At 38.9% G+C, this 14982-nt stretch overlaps 3 protein-coding genes across 5 annotated transcripts in view; 2 read left to right on the top strand and 1 right to left on the bottom strand.

Moving 5' to 3' along the window:
• The window catches only part of LOC127432557 (unconventional myosin-XVIIIb-like), a 55680-nt gene extending 51371 nt beyond the window's left edge, over nucleotides 1-4309 (top strand). For both annotated transcript variants that reach the window (XM_051683784.1, XM_051683783.1), the window contains 2 exons: nucleotides 1644-1814; nucleotides 2781-4309. In XM_051683784.1, coding sequence (XP_051539744.1) covers nucleotides 1644-1814; nucleotides 2781-2925 — 316 coding nt within the window. In that variant the 3' untranslated portion in view covers nucleotides 2926-4309. The remainder of the gene's footprint in view (nucleotides 1-1643; nucleotides 1815-2780) is intronic.
• A 1063-nt stretch (nucleotides 4310-5372) lies between these two features.
• Nucleotides 5373-7289, bottom strand: npm2b (nucleophosmin/nucleoplasmin, 2b). The gene is made up of 8 exons (XM_051683170.1): nucleotides 7253-7289; nucleotides 7058-7140; nucleotides 6419-6538; nucleotides 5945-6038; nucleotides 5745-5860; nucleotides 5629-5657; nucleotides 5480-5513; nucleotides 5373-5405 (listed from the first exon to the last, which is right to left on the bottom strand). The coding sequence occupies exons 1-8, from the start codon at nucleotides 7287-7289 to the stop codon at nucleotides 5373-5375; spliced, it is 546 nt and encodes a 181-aa protein (XP_051539130.1).
• A 7112-nt stretch (nucleotides 7290-14401) lies between these two features.
• Nucleotides 14402-14982, top strand: part of LOC127432568 (seizure 6-like protein) — a 62348-nt gene continuing 61767 nt past the window's right edge. For both annotated transcript variants that reach the window (XM_051683807.1, XM_051683806.1), the window contains exon 1: nucleotides 14402-14640. In XM_051683807.1, the coding sequence (XP_051539767.1) occupies nucleotides 14559-14640 (82 nt within the window). In that variant the 5' untranslated portion in view covers nucleotides 14402-14558. The remainder of the gene's footprint in view (nucleotides 14641-14982) is intronic.

The following is a 14982-nucleotide window of genomic DNA, read 5'->3' as shown; positions in this document are numbered from 1 at the left end:
TCATTGATACAAACTGATTCATGGAAATGAATTGAATTCACCAATTCTAATGCTGTTTTTGACACTAAAGTTGAAATCAGAGATGCTATTAAAATATTTGTCTTAACACACCCATACTCGTGAATAACAAGATATGGAAGGGTCGTGAAACTAGTCTATAGACCTTTAGTCTTTAGAAAACATAATGGCCAAATAAAATGCACATTAAAATCATTGCAATATTCACAATGTTGCAGTATAGTATATCACCAGCAAAATCACTGCAAATATACAGTATTATGAATATAAGATATGTATCGCCTAGCCCTAGTTGCATAACCTACATTACCTTCTGCTGGGGTGTGGCTGAAGAAATGCTTTTCTTTATGCAGTTCGTTTTATTTTTGCGTTTACATGTACGGTACATGCTTTTGTAAACAGTGGCTTAATGGTTTAGGAGGAGTCTAACATATAACCGTCTTTCCCTCAGTGGCCTAAAAATTATCCATCAAACACTGACAAGCAAATGTTGATGGATAGACCCGTGCTATGTTTGGCTGTTGATGTTGCTTGCTCAGCCTGTGTAGATTTGTGTAAGGTCACCGTTTCCTTTAATACATCTCAATAAAGATTGACGAGAAGCTCTGCTGGACGGACGTGAACAGACACCTACACGTTTGACGCAAACAGCAATTTACCCACACTCCCACTGCACTTTGCTTTGTTAAATGCAAGAAGCTTTCCTCTGTACAAGAGAGTCCTTTTAAAAGTACACCAGCTGTGATATGCTTTGTCTTCTGAATAATGCATGTGCATTAGCCAAGACCACCCGTGTCTCCTCGCTTTCAAGACCAAAGAGAAAAAAATTAACTGTGTTGCAGTTGCTCAACGCTCAGGGTCTTAACTCTGTACGAATGTGGCGAGACCAATTACATGAGCAGGGTAGGAGATATTACATGATGACCTATGCAAGGATAGCATTTCCACATCAAAGTAGAAATTAAGTGCATTGCTCTGCAGTTGTTAGTGTGTTCTGGGTGGTTACTTACTGCCCCAAGTCAAAAGAGCCTACCCTCAAGTCTCTCTGAGATTCTGATCCCTAGATATGGCTCAGGTTCGACTTTCATTGTAAGTCAATGTGATTTTTCACCCATTTTATTGTCCACCAGGTGAAAATCTTAAGACTAATTAAATGTATTAGCAAACATCTCCATAATGAGTCGCATAGGGGATCATTCATGTCCGTTTGTTTATCTGTAATTACAACATTCTAGCTTCTTCTTGTATGTTAGAATGAGAGCTTTTGGAAGTTAGAATAGGTGGATTTTGTTTTGTTTGTCTGTAAATAGGCTGTGGATCAGTGCTTATTGCCCCCACAAGCCCTAATCATGACAGCACTCTATGAAACTAATGAACTTGCAGTTCACTGAGTGAGCACACATGGCCTGCTGGGTAGCAATGAGGAAATCAATGTGTGGCATTAAAGAACTAGTGATCTCCTCTGCTGCCATGTGCATGATCATATTTATGTATGCCATATAAGTATTCATAGAGGCATATTGATTTAATCACTTGTGCTACGAGAGTAGGATGCACAACTGCTGAGAGGCCTAATATGATGGTCAAACTATGGCCAACATAGTGACGTGGAGTTTGAATTTCAGTGACAGCATGTCCAGCGTTGGTTCCAGTATGGGCACAGATGATGTTAGTGAAGGCATCAGTCACTGGATGGGTGTGCCACAAGGGGGCCGAGGAGGCAGAACAACTTCTTACGCAGGAAGCAGTTCTGGACGCCAGTCTGTTACTGACACCATGAGCACCTGCAGTTTCAGGTAGCATGGCAACAAGATCTTGAACATCAATAAGTACAAGGGTGTTTCAATAAGGTAACAAGACATCTCATGTGAGGAAATGGGTACCTATTTAATTAAAATGTCTTGCGAGATCAGATCAAGTAGGTAGTCATTTGTTGCCATTTTTTGTCAGACACTTTTATCCAAAGCAACTTTTTGTACTTGTTGTAAGGATAATCCATCATGAGGAGGATAACCTGGGGTTAAGTGCAGTGCTTAAGGGCACATTGACTTGCTCCTTATAGTTCTCAAACCAAAAACCTTCTAATTACTTACCTGAGCCACTGTGCCACAATATCTCACTGCTTCCATGCAAGGCCAACAGATCGTGCCACCTGTTGGTCACAACCATCAACATCAGTTTCAAGATGGCTGGGCTTGTATAAATGTGGTCAAATGTTGTGGTGTGCTGTTGGACACATCGTTTGGTGGCCTTGCAAGAAAGCAACACTGTAGACGCTTTTCCACCAATGGTTCTCTTTGCAGAACTGTGTCATTTCATTCTGATCTGGACTTGTTAGCACAGTTATTGTTTCTTTTTAAACTGTGTTGCTGTGAATTCAGGATTAGAAACAACTGACTGGGCAAGTGACCAATCATGTGTTGCCACATCACTATAGGCATTCTACTAGAATGGTTCTCAGTACTGAAGATGGTTAGCTAACCGTGCTGAGACATCTGGCGGTTTGTAATCTTACCGTAATGAACCATTCTCAAGTGGAAATGCACTGGAATCGTTATTCACCATGCTCAGAACCGTTTGGCCTGATAGTGGAAAAGCACTTTGATCTGACTTGCTGGAACAATTCAATTGAATAGCTATATTTGATCACATGAGAGGTCTTCTTTCCATATTTACTGAAACTCCCTCATAAAATGGAGACATTATGTTTGACAAAAACTATTTGTTGATTGTCTTGGTCCACATTTCATCCCCAATTTCAGGTCTTGCTCTCAGGACCTGGACGAAGATGTCAAAGAAAGTTCTGTAGATCTTGGCAGAACGTCGTCTTCCATGGCCCTGTCTGAACTTCTCGAGGGTTTGAGGAAAAAGCGTTGGTGGGTGGGAAAGAGGCTCAGAGGCAGGTGAGGGGAGCACCGTGTCCCTACCCATCTATCAGACCACATGGGCCTCTATGCTCCGTCGTAGAGCCTCAGCACTGTCGTTAGAAGCAGAAGGAGGTCTGGAGGACCTGCCCCGACCCGGCATACTAAAACCTCCCAATCCCCACCTGCCTCGTGCCTCCAGTCTACGTTCCCTCTCCGAGGTGGGGCCAACTTCTTCCACAACCGCGTCCACCACAGGTAAGATGAGTCGCTTCAGCTCTTGCGACTTGACCTCCACCGCAAGTTCCCGTCACCGCTTGTCCAACCTTGCCATCCCTGAGGAAGGGGAGGAGCAGCCCAGCACGAAAGCCCTGCCCCCTCTTGGCTCCAATCAGCCAAATCACCGTCGCCTACTTGGTGGTTTGGTGGCTGAGGGAGGAGAGTCTCAGCTTGGGGTGGAGCCTCTTGTGTTCCAGAATCGGCGACACTTTGGCAACCAAGACAAGGGGAGGGCAGGAGATAATGCAGGGGATGCCAACTCGGACATTCTCCCAGCAATCTGATGAGTACAGTCCACCAGCAGCCTGGCATCTAGTAGCTCCAGAGGGGGCCAGAGACGAGCCCTCAGTGTACACTTTGGGGAGTTGCCCCCACCCAGATCAGCACATAGGGAGTCTGACTCTGATTCCTCAAGTTCTGGAGGATCTCAGCAGCGGCATGGGCCTCAAGGACAAAGGTTGGAAGCTGAGGATGTCAACTCTGTGATGAAAAAGTACCTAAAAAAAGCAGATGTAGATTAGCAGACTCAATGAGGTTAAGATTAAAACTCAACTTACCTACCTTACATTCAAAGAGATAGTTCCTCCAAAAATGGAAAATGTGTCAACATTTACTCACCAACTTAGTTCAGAATGGCATACTACCATACTATTTTTATTTCTGTGATATCTATATACTGCAGGAATAATAAGAGTAATAAAGTAGTTTGCCATTCCGAACCCTCATGGCGTTGAACACCAAATAAGTAGTTTAAGAATTTTCATGCCACACTCTATCATAAAATGAATGCATATAGTGACCAAGCTCCAAAACTCCATTAAAGTACCTTAAAAGTTGCTGATATGATTCTAAGCCCTCATAAGCCATACAGGTTTTGGAATAGCATGAATAGTATTGTAAATAACAGAATATTCATTTTGGAGGAACTAGTCCTTTTTTAAACAATACAGTTAAAAAAAAAATAAATCTTCAATTTATATTTTATTAAATATTCAAATTTTTTATCACGGTCTTTTTTCTAATGATAGGATAGATGAAGGTATGGAAAATCATCTGTGCAGAATGCATTTAGGCACATTAAATGGAAGCACAAATACACAGTATATATTTTAAACTGTTTGTACACATGAATAAAGATGTTAAAGTGAGTGTGCTCATTTAATTCCTACTATTCTCACAGAAAACAAGCCCTTTGTTTGAGCGGTGCCGATGCCCAGGGGTGCATCAGGTCAGGAAAATGAATCTTGACCAACAAGCGCTCCCAGCAGTCAATGCTAATTTTTTTGAACTCCAACAGGTGTAAATAAAAACTGAGTATGATCATTGATATTTGCTTTCGACCTTTCAAAGCAGAGGGGCAGCATAACATTTGGAAAAGGAAAATAAAAATAAAGCTCTAAATAGAACTGCAATTTTGCTTTATAAAGCAGAGGATGTTTAAGTGTGTCTAAAATGGAGTTCGAGACTTGCCATGGTTCTCCAATTAAAAGAATTCAGATTGGAACACCAGAATACTGTGCAGTGTGTATACATATACACCACATCTGTGAAACATTATGCATTATTCCAAGGTAAACACTTTAAACAGTATGCTACACTTTGTCATTACCTTGTGTTGCACATTTAAGGTAGCAAGGGAAATGTCCATTTAAAAAAAAAAAAAAAAAAAGCTATTCCAAATATAGCCCATAATAAAACAGTGCATCTCTTAATTTCTAATTGGAAGTCATTTTTGGTTGTAAAATGCTGTAATGCACACATTCTATGTTAGTCAAGTTGCACTTGACATTGAATAGTCAGTTCCAATTATATTGAACAGCATCTTTATCATATTGTGGCTGCCATTCTTGGAGCAAAAAGCTACTTAAGACAGAGCATTAATTTCACCATGGTAAGGGTTTAAGGGCTCCCATTGTAAAAAATGTATACATTCGCTGTAACTCAAAACATCATGACTTCTTGCTCTATAAAACACTTTGTACTAACAGCTGCAGACATGTCCAGTCATACTTCCTGCATGGAGAGATTACAGATTCAGAGAACATTACACTGGTTTACTTTATTCACCAAACAGTTTTATTGATATACAGTACAGTACACTGGGACCATGGGGAGAAAGTTGAGCTCCCAAATAAAATGTCCAACAGCACCCATCTGGGAACACAGTTCTCCCAATCCACACCTACAAAAAAGACAACACATCTGCAAAGGTCACACCTTTGCCTTCCGTCCCCTTCCTTTACCCTAAAAAGGAAACGGGAAACATTATTGATTTACACAAAGCATCAGAAAAACGTAATAAAATTATATACAAGCACCTTTTTAGGTGGATTTTCACCATCTGAGACTTCCCTGAATTTAAGAAACCATTAATTAGTTTGAGTGGACGAAAGATAGGAAAAAATGTTAGATGCATCATTGTTTTAGAACATTTGTTCCCCGGCTGAGGAACATGCCAAGAACTTACTCATCTTCTGCCTTTTCTGGTTTCTTTCTCTTCAAAAATATGACGGGGAACAGTAAAATCAGTGTAAATTAGACTTGATACATTGTGACTAAAGACTTCGTAAAACTTGGCCTTACTTTGCCAGCACCATTTTTTATGACTTTCTTTACTGGTGATTCTTCAATGTCTTCCTCCTCTTCTACTTCCTCATCCATTTCTTCATCCAGCTCTTCATCATCAGAATACTCCTCCACTGGGAAAGATTTCATAACAGAACACACTCATGTCAAAGTTAGAGACATTAAAATGTAGTCAAAATTAAAGAACTGCCACTCACAGGCCACATGTTCAGCTCCCACATACACAGGCCCAGAGCCATGCTTAAGGCGAAAGGTCACAGGTGGATGAAGATCCAAACCAGACAGATTGACCTGAAGAAATAAGATCTCATGAATGCAGAATCTTCTGGAGGTAAAAAGACAATTTAATAAACATACTGTAGACACCATGAAGTTATGCATTTAAGAGTTTATTGAAACAGTTCTTCCCTATATTGATTTGTTTCCTATTGAGAAATAATTGGCAGGACAGTCTATAAAGGGCATTTTGTTGGACAATCTCTACGAAGCCTAAATGAACAAAATCCATAAAAAGAAATAAACCAATAGACATACAGATGGCCTCAAAGCCAATTACCATATCATTGGCTAAAAGCCACAACTTAATTTGATTTCATGGGGTGTTTGAAATATTTAAATTCAACAATTTAGTCTATCGCTTTTAAATAAAAATTGAACAAAAGAAATCTTACCGTTGGCATGGATTTCGCATGTAGTGTTGCTATGGGAACAGCTTTCGCCTTGCTGTTGCCCTCACCAGTGACCAGCTCCACAATATTGAACTCATCTTTGGCAGTGTGACCCAGACACATCTTCGGAGAAAGTCATTGTTTTAACACACACACACACACACACACACACACACAAACCATACATATGGAGGTGTCATGCCCTTTCAAACTGTGCCCACTCAAATTTTTCAGCCAAGTGGATTTTGAATGGATTTTAAACTTCCAAACATTTCTCCGATTATTACGCTGAATAATTATTGCATGTAAAAAAAAGCCTGTGGGAAAACATTCATATCTAAATGTGGTCAGTTCAATTGAGTCACAAGGCACTATAAGCCATGTTTCATGAATGATCAGGAGCTTTTTCTCACAGGGACAATCAAGCAGCACCCCAAGCAAAGCATGATGTCATTAATAAAAGCCAATTAACAACATCTTAATAGGTGTAGTTAATATTTGCCAAATATCTGCTCTCTGGGGGAAGAGAAAATGTTAGTCTAAAATGCAAGATGTGGTGGCCAACACTGGCCCCCCTTCCAAAAAAAAAAAAAAAAAAAGTGCACAAATCCCCGAACACATTTGCCACAATATTTAACCTACTGTTCTAAGCGCCAGCTGGTGTTGATGGTTTGTATCATCCGTCTTGAACGATTCCTCTTTATTCGATTCATTGAGTTCACAACCTAAAACAAAAATCCATGGACCGATTCAATGGCAAATCTTGTGCATGATTTTCAACTGTATCATCTGAACACCGATCTTACTTTGAAATTAGAAAAGTAATGCATATCCTACCCCAAAGAGTGGAAAGAGGTTTTTCAGTTTTGCTCATTTTGTTGAAGCACACTGGATGATCCAAACAAAAACAACTGAAATGCACAAAAGTTCACCATTGTCACCTTAATGAATCACATTTGACAGAAATAGTTTAAAAATGCATCAACTTTTCTCACCAGAAATATTCTCAAGGCTGCTCAGAAAACAGCAAAAGAAAAAAGAAACGCGAGTTTGCTTCCTATGAACGTTTTAAGAGGACGTAAATTACGCATCAGGTGACAGCAATTAATGCAAGATCGCTGCAGGTTAATTAGCGATGCGACCTGCATGAACTCAGTAAAAAATGACTGTTTCAATCATGTTTTCATCGAATAGAATTAAATAGACTAATAATTATGCATTTAATTTTTTCTTGACAATTTTAACCTGTTTCTTGCTTTGAACAATGACAAATGTTCCCTTCCCTATTGCATTTTTTTTTTTTTTTGTGAACCAAAACTTTCTAGGAAGGGTCTCTTATATTTTCGTTTTTTATAACTATACACCAACATTCCCAGAGGGTTGCAGGGAGGTTTTTGTGTGACAACCCAATAAGAACTCATGAGTGTTCTCTAATGGTTGTTTTTAAGTTTTATTTTTCTTACACACTTTTCATTATTTTTCTGATTTTTCATGAACATTGCAGAGAGGTTCATAGACAACAATAACTGACATTAGTGCAGTTCAATATTTACTTAAGTGTAGAAATGAAGATCAAATTATATGGGATTTGAATGCATTTAATGAACAGATGAGATGTGAAAAGCATAGTGACAAAATAAAAGTTAAATTCGGTTTTTGCTAGTGTAAACATGGCCTTAAAGGGATAGTTCACCCAACAATATAAAATCTGTCATCATTTACTCCCCTTACAAAAATTGAGTGTTCACTGCAAACTTGCTACAAATTTGCCACAATTTGTCCATTGTTGCCAAAGGTTTGCCGGAGGTTCACCACTACGGGTGAATTTGTGGCTAATTTAGACTTTTGTAAGCATCTCTCTTCAGTCACCATTCACCTTTCATTGCATTTTTTTCCATACAATGAAAGTGAATGGTGACTGAGGCATCCTACTGAACATCTCATTTTGTGTTCCACAGAATAACCCTTGCAAAAATCTAAACTTGCAACAAATTTGCCGCTCGTTATTTTCACATGCAAATGAGCTTGTGATTTGCCGCAAATCTTTGCCAGAAGTTTGCAGCTCTTCACCGGTAGTGGCGAACCTCTGGCAAACCTTTGGCAACAAGTTTGCCTCAAAGCTCATTTGCATATGAAAATGATCTATGGCGAATTTGTGGCAAGTTTGCGGCAAATTTGCAGTGAACTCTCAATTTTTGTAAGGGAAAGTAAGTAATTGGTTTATCAGGGTAAGTAAATGATGATAGAATTGTCATTTAGGAATTATCCATTTAAAGTAGGTTAAAGAGATTCCTCAAAGCAGTTTATTCCAATGAGAAAAGGCCCTATGTGTTTATTTTTTCTAACAATTTCTTTTATTCATTTAAAATGAGCCAGAATTTGCATTTCAGTTCCTTTTACCTATATTTGCCATGGTTGTTTATATCTCAAACAAGAACTCCCTCAGACTCATAGCTGCACACACACACACACACACACACACACACTCATATTCTAGACATCTGTGTGATGTATTATTTACAGATTGCTCAGGCTGTGGATTACAGAGTGGCAAGAACATGGGCTGGGACAGTGGTTCTCAACCTTTTTGACTCCACGGCCCCCCATTGTGGGAGAAAATAATCGAAGGCCCCCCATGTAGGCTATTCAATATTTATATTAAAAGATATATCTATTATAAGATCTTTCCTCTAATACTTCTACTGCAATGATGGCAAAGCTTGTTTTTCAAAAAAATGTAATTAAAAAAACTACTAGCCTCAAGAGATTAAAACAATCATACATTTTGTGATTCCAGAAATATCTAGAACTGTATATTTTTCATAAAAAGCAAGCTGTTGAAGGGAGTTATTACATTTTTAGCATTTTCAGTAAGTTGAATTATAATAATTATATATATAAAAAAATACAATAATCTACCTTAATTTAAATAATTGTGCTGAGGCCCCCTAGTGGGGTCCCGACCCCCTGGTTGAAAACCAGTAGGCTGGGAGTTTGACTGCCGCTCCCTTGAGTTTCACTGCCAGCCCCTCGCCGCCATCAAAGACCACAAGCTTCTGGATGAAAAGAAAGTAAAGGAGGGGTAAAAGATGGCATGAGTGCATGGAGGACAAAGAGACTGTGATATTATGAGGTGTCTTGGGGGCTGATGGTTAAATTAATATTAGATATAGATAGCTATGTGGGAGAAAGGGGATAATTGTCACAGTGGCTGGCCTATATCTCAGTAACTGTTTTTTTTTCTCCCCTTTTCTCCCAAATTTGGAATGCCCAATTCCCAATGCGCTCTAAATCCTTATGGTGGCATAGTGACCCGCCTCAATCTGGGTGGCGTAGGACGAATCTCAGTTGCCGTCAATCCGTGCATCTTATCACTTGGATTGTTGAGCGAGTTACTGCGAAGACGTAGTGCGTGTGGAGGCCCATTCTATTCTCCGCTGCATCCACGCACAACTCACCACGTGCCCCACCATGAGTGAGAACCACACATTATAGTGACCACGAGGAGGTTACCCCGTGTGACTCTACCCTTCCTAGCAACCAGGCCAATGTGGTTGCTTAGGAGACCTGGCTGGAGTCACTCAGCACGCCCTGAATTCGAATTCACGACTCCAGGGGTGGTAATCAGGGTCAATACTTGCTGAGCTACCAAGGCCCCCCCAATATCTCAGTAACTATACAGTTTTGAGTCAAAATTATTAATGCAATAACTTATACAATTTATTAATTACAATATTTGTCAACCAAAAACATTTTTTTTTTGTTGTTGTTGCTGTTTTGTGCATGTGTTGTGTTATGTGTTTCTTAATTTTTACCTGTTTAAATTTAGCTGAAAAGCCTACAATAGTCTGTTTTAAGGAATATTCCGGGTTCAATACAAGTTAAGCTCAATCGACAGCATTTGTGGCATAATTTTGATTAACACAAACATGTATTTGGTCTCATTCCTCCTTTAAAAAAAAAAAAAGACAAAATCGAGGTTACATTGAGGCACTTATAATGGAAGTCTTTTTTTATTTTATTTTTTTTAAGAAAAGGAAGGACAAGTCTAAATTTATTTTTGTGGTGATCTACCTTATGCCACAATTGCTGTTGATTGATCTTAACCTGTATCAAACCAAGAATATTCCTTTAATGGCAAGTTCAGTTGTGACACTGGGCAATAATAGTGAAATGTTTAATAGATTTTTTTTTTTTTTTTTTTTTTTTTTATTCAAAGCTTTAAGGTATGTGTCTATACAGAATTTGATTTTCAAAAATAAAACTATAGTCTGAGAAATGTTCACTGCAGTAAAAACTTGGCCCGATCTCCTCTATATACAAATATTACAAATTGACATTGGAAGGCATTATTAGCTGTATTTTTAATATAACTTTATAATTATTTTTGTATGCACACCTGTGCACACCAGTGAAGGCCAAGCTTGATGTGCAAAAAATAGAGCTGAATACCCTGTAATAAAATGAATACAGTGTGACCACATGAGAGCTCTACGCACACAATCTCCTCTCCTGACTGCATATAGAATGGTTTAGAGACAGCGTAGGAGGGCTCAAGTGATTCCTCTGTGTGTGCGTGGGCCCTGTTCTCCTCCGTAAAACACTCACACACAAAGAGCCTTACGATTAAAGGAGTAGTTCACCAACAAATTAACGTTCTATCCTCATTTACTCCCCCTCATGTCGTTCTAAACGAAAAAAGACTGTCATACAGTGAACAATGTAAATTATGAAAACCTTTTAATTTCTGGGTAAACTACCCCTTTATTGTTGCTGGGAAAAGGCAACAAAGGTGCTGAAAACAAAGAAGAAAAAAATGAGTTTCCTGACCCCAAGGATCTTCACACTCTGTATTAGCTGCAGAATACCTGCTTCAGCACTTTATAAGTATATTGTGGATTTGTATGTTTGGTGGCATTTCAGCGTGGAATTGGGGCAACTGTCTGATGGACATTAAGATAATGGAGACAGTGTGGACAATTGAGGCTGTAAGAGAATTCACATATAATCCTTAGACCTCCTAGGATCTAATTAAGATTTTCTCGACAAAAAGGAGGTATTAGACCCCTCTATAGTGTGTGAATTGTGTATCAGTAACTTTAAGATGGTGTAAAACGTGATGGAAGGCAAGCCAAATTGCCAATAATTCTAAGGTTTCTTGTTGGATAGATTATTACAGTTCTGGCCCAAAATGCAGCTTACTGGAGACATGGAAAAAATCCAATTTATCTCCATTTTGTGTTTGAAGATAAACACAACAACATCCTTACATCGAGTAATAGACTTTTATACTGTAAACATAGCAAAACCGGTTCAGAACTGGGCAATGAGCCATAAATTTGCCATGTGTCACCTCTCATTACTCTATAAGGGTCAATGGCACTGCCAAGGCTGAAGTACCAAGCTGTGACCTTACAAAGCCTTTTAACCAGCCAGTTTATTAGTACATGTTAGGGTTTAGGCATCCAGAATAATCTGTAAATAGTAATTTCCAAAATCCTCCTACCTTTGTTGTTATTCTCTACAAGTTTGGGCCCTCCAATGAATCTAATTAAAGTGAATTCCATGATTTTTTTTCTTGTTTGGAACACTCACTCAGAAGTAATTAACCGAGATTACCACAAAGCAGTTTGATCCAGCTAACAAGCATTTGAAAACAAAGCTCTGGAATGACAGTCTTCTCGTGCCACTTGATTGAAAATTCACATCAAGGCATCACATAGCCTATCTCAAAGAGGGCTGGAGGTCTTTATACAGTTCTCTCAAGATGACCTCTTCTCTCAGAAAAATAATTTAAAAAAAAAAACAGTAGGGCATATCTGTTTGAAACAGAGTCTGCTTTGGTCATGCCATCTCAAACTTGAGGTCTATCTCATTTCTTAGTGGAGGCTAGGAGCCTTTTTAGCCAGAGATGAGAGACATGGGATAAATGCTAACTCTGTGACTGGACTATGAATTCCCTTGACTGGTGAAATCATGCATGATATCATATAGGCTTTGCTGTAGTAGATTGATTTGGTGAAAACATTTGGTAATGTGAGCATAGACCAGCCTTATAGATTGCCTTTGTCACATGGTTTGGGATATATTTTCCACCATTCAGAACAATGTTTCTTGTTCAGTGCATTAGTAATAATATTTTTGCTATGTATTTATGCATTTGTTTAAATTTTTACATTCTTTATGATATGCAGAACTATATCAAAATGCCTCTTTTTTCTTCTTCTCAGTTTGCTTCAGTTAGTTACAATAACGAACCATGGGACTATATTTAATATTATTTTATTAATAATAATTTTAGCTTTAGGTGTGCTATCAATTTGGAATATTATACTTATTTAATGTTAAAATTAAAAGTCTCCCAATGACTTGTTAGAATGTTTGCCAAAGGGCCTACAACAAACCCTAACCGTCAGCAATGTCATTGTAATATTTGCATACTGAAATCCGACGAGTCTTCTTTCTTGTATTTGTTTGCACACTGAATTGTAAGTTCTTTTAATATGATTTACATATATCAAAAGGCGGCACAAGAGTGGAGAAAGGGGGTGTTGGCACTGGTCGCATTCTTGTGTTTAAAACAGTAAGACGGAGCACAAAAGAATGGAGCAAAGGGATCTCAAAACGTGTTTTTAAAAGTTTAACTATTTTTTCACTTGACACAGCGTAGTAACATCACATCACTCAAGACGCTGAAAACCCCCCATTACCATGCAACGCAATGGCCAAAGATGTCCATTTACTCTAACACATGCAAAAGGTGGCAAAGATATCACAAGAGGAGCTTTACCTAAAAAAATAAAATAATGCAGACAATTGCAAAAATGCATTTAGAGGCCATTCAGACCAAACTCATTTTTACACAACGAAAAGCTAAACACATTACAGAGAATATGTGTCTCGAGACACATTTTTAATAGTTGACAGTCTTTTAACTTGAAAAGTATAATGTCTAAAACCATGGCGATCATGTGTGAGACACTGGGAAAACAGCGAGATGCGGTGCAATGTTCAAAGACCTCCATCAAATTGTCAAAAAAACATGTGGCTCTATAGTGTCGATATATCACACTATTGTTTTTTGGGGGTTTTTTTTGACAGTGCCTCATCTGAGTGTGTAGATGTTATAAAGCGATGGTCCAAGGTTAGATGAGTTGATTGCATTAACTACTTTGAGTTATGGCAGCCAACAACTGCACAAGTTGAGCCTGAAATAAATTTTTTGTCCAAATGACACTTAGATAATTGTAGTTCTCCTTCTGGATCGCTCATTTCGGTAGTTTTTTCATTGCCTCTCAAGACCAGAAACAAAAAACTGGCAATTAGAATCATCATGGCGGTGCCCAGTGGTCAATCAAGAAAGCTGTGGATAAAAGCTCTGACTTGACAAGAGATCAGAATCAGAATGAGCTTTATTGCCAAGTATGCTTACACAAACAAGGAATCTGTCATGGTGACAGAAGCTTCCAGTGCAAAGAGAATGCAAGACCTTTGCAGTTCTATCATTGGAGAGAGCGTAACGGCTGTAACGGCCAACTAGCATTTTAACACAGTTTGTTGATGCTATACAAATGAATGGAGAGAGCCGTAAACTGACACCTTCTGGTCGTAAAATCGTCCCTGACTTCTCTTATAAAACAGCAATTTTATCATAGTAAACTCCACACCGAATTGTTTAGTGTAAAACATATGAGCAAGGCTCATTTTTAGGGTGGAAGCTGCAACCCGTACCACCCTTCTGGCCCCGCCCCTGCTATCTATCTATCTATCTATCTATCTATCTATCGGTAAAAACAGCGTTCATCGTTTTCTTAAAAGGAAAACTGATAGAGCATTTCCTCCTCACAGCATCAGCAACTTTTACACACACACACACACACACACACACACACACACACACACACACACACACACACACACACACACACACACTCACTAAGGCATAGAGAGAGAGGAGGGGTGAGTGAGTGAGTGAACAAGAAGACACACTGCGGAGTTCAGCAGAGGAGAGATGAAGAGAGCTCAAGACAGAGACCCAACAGAGAACTCAACATCTCTGTGACTCAAACAGCTCTGCCGTGGACTTTAATACCATATCTGTGATTATTCAGGGCTGGACCTCCGCTTTGGACTGTGTGTTAGCATGCTGGTAGTTCAAAGTGATGCCCTCCTCGTTGGTTTGATGCTTTGGATGGGGATTCTATGGGGAGAGATCGCAACCCAAGGTAATGCACATTTCACATTGCACTGATTTTTAAGATGCCCTTGTCTTGCAATGCACTGATACGTATGCATCACTGGAAACTTTAATTACCTCATGATTACCCTACTTTTATTAAAATTACACTGTGACTGATTAATAAAAGTCTGATACTAGGAGATACTTATTGTAACATACGTATTTGAGTGTTTAAATCACAATGATGCACCAAGTGAGGTTTGCAAACAGATGCAATGTGATAAACATGCATGTTAAATCTGTTTGGGTGTTGAATGTGCTGCAAGAATTGTTTAATGACAAAAGTGGGACAGTAGCCTAATAATAAAGAAACATGGTGCACAATAAC

Source organism: Myxocyprinus asiaticus, chromosome 42, assembly GCF_019703515.2.
Source record: "Myxocyprinus asiaticus isolate MX2 ecotype Aquarium Trade chromosome 42, UBuf_Myxa_2, whole genome shotgun sequence".
In the NCBI taxonomy this organism is placed as follows: domain Eukaryota; kingdom Metazoa; phylum Chordata; class Actinopteri; order Cypriniformes; family Catostomidae; genus Myxocyprinus; species Myxocyprinus asiaticus.
Note: the sequence above shows the minus strand (reverse complement) of the source record. Positions and strands in the feature narration are given on the sequence as shown.

Excerpts from the sequence above, each read along its gene's own strand:
- npm2b (XM_051683170.1), bottom strand. The coding sequence starts at position 7,289 with ATGAGCAAAACTGAAAAACCTCTTTCCACTCTTTGGG. Across the intron at positions 5,658-5,744 it reads TAAAAAATGGTGCTGGCAAA|AGAAAGAAACCAGAAAAGGC; the intron begins GTAAGGCCAAGT and ends ATATTTTTGAAG. Across the intron at positions 5,406-5,479 it reads GTGAAAATCCACCTAAAAAG|GGTAAAGGAAGGGGACGGAA; the intron begins GTGCTTGTATAT and ends TTTCCTTTTTAG.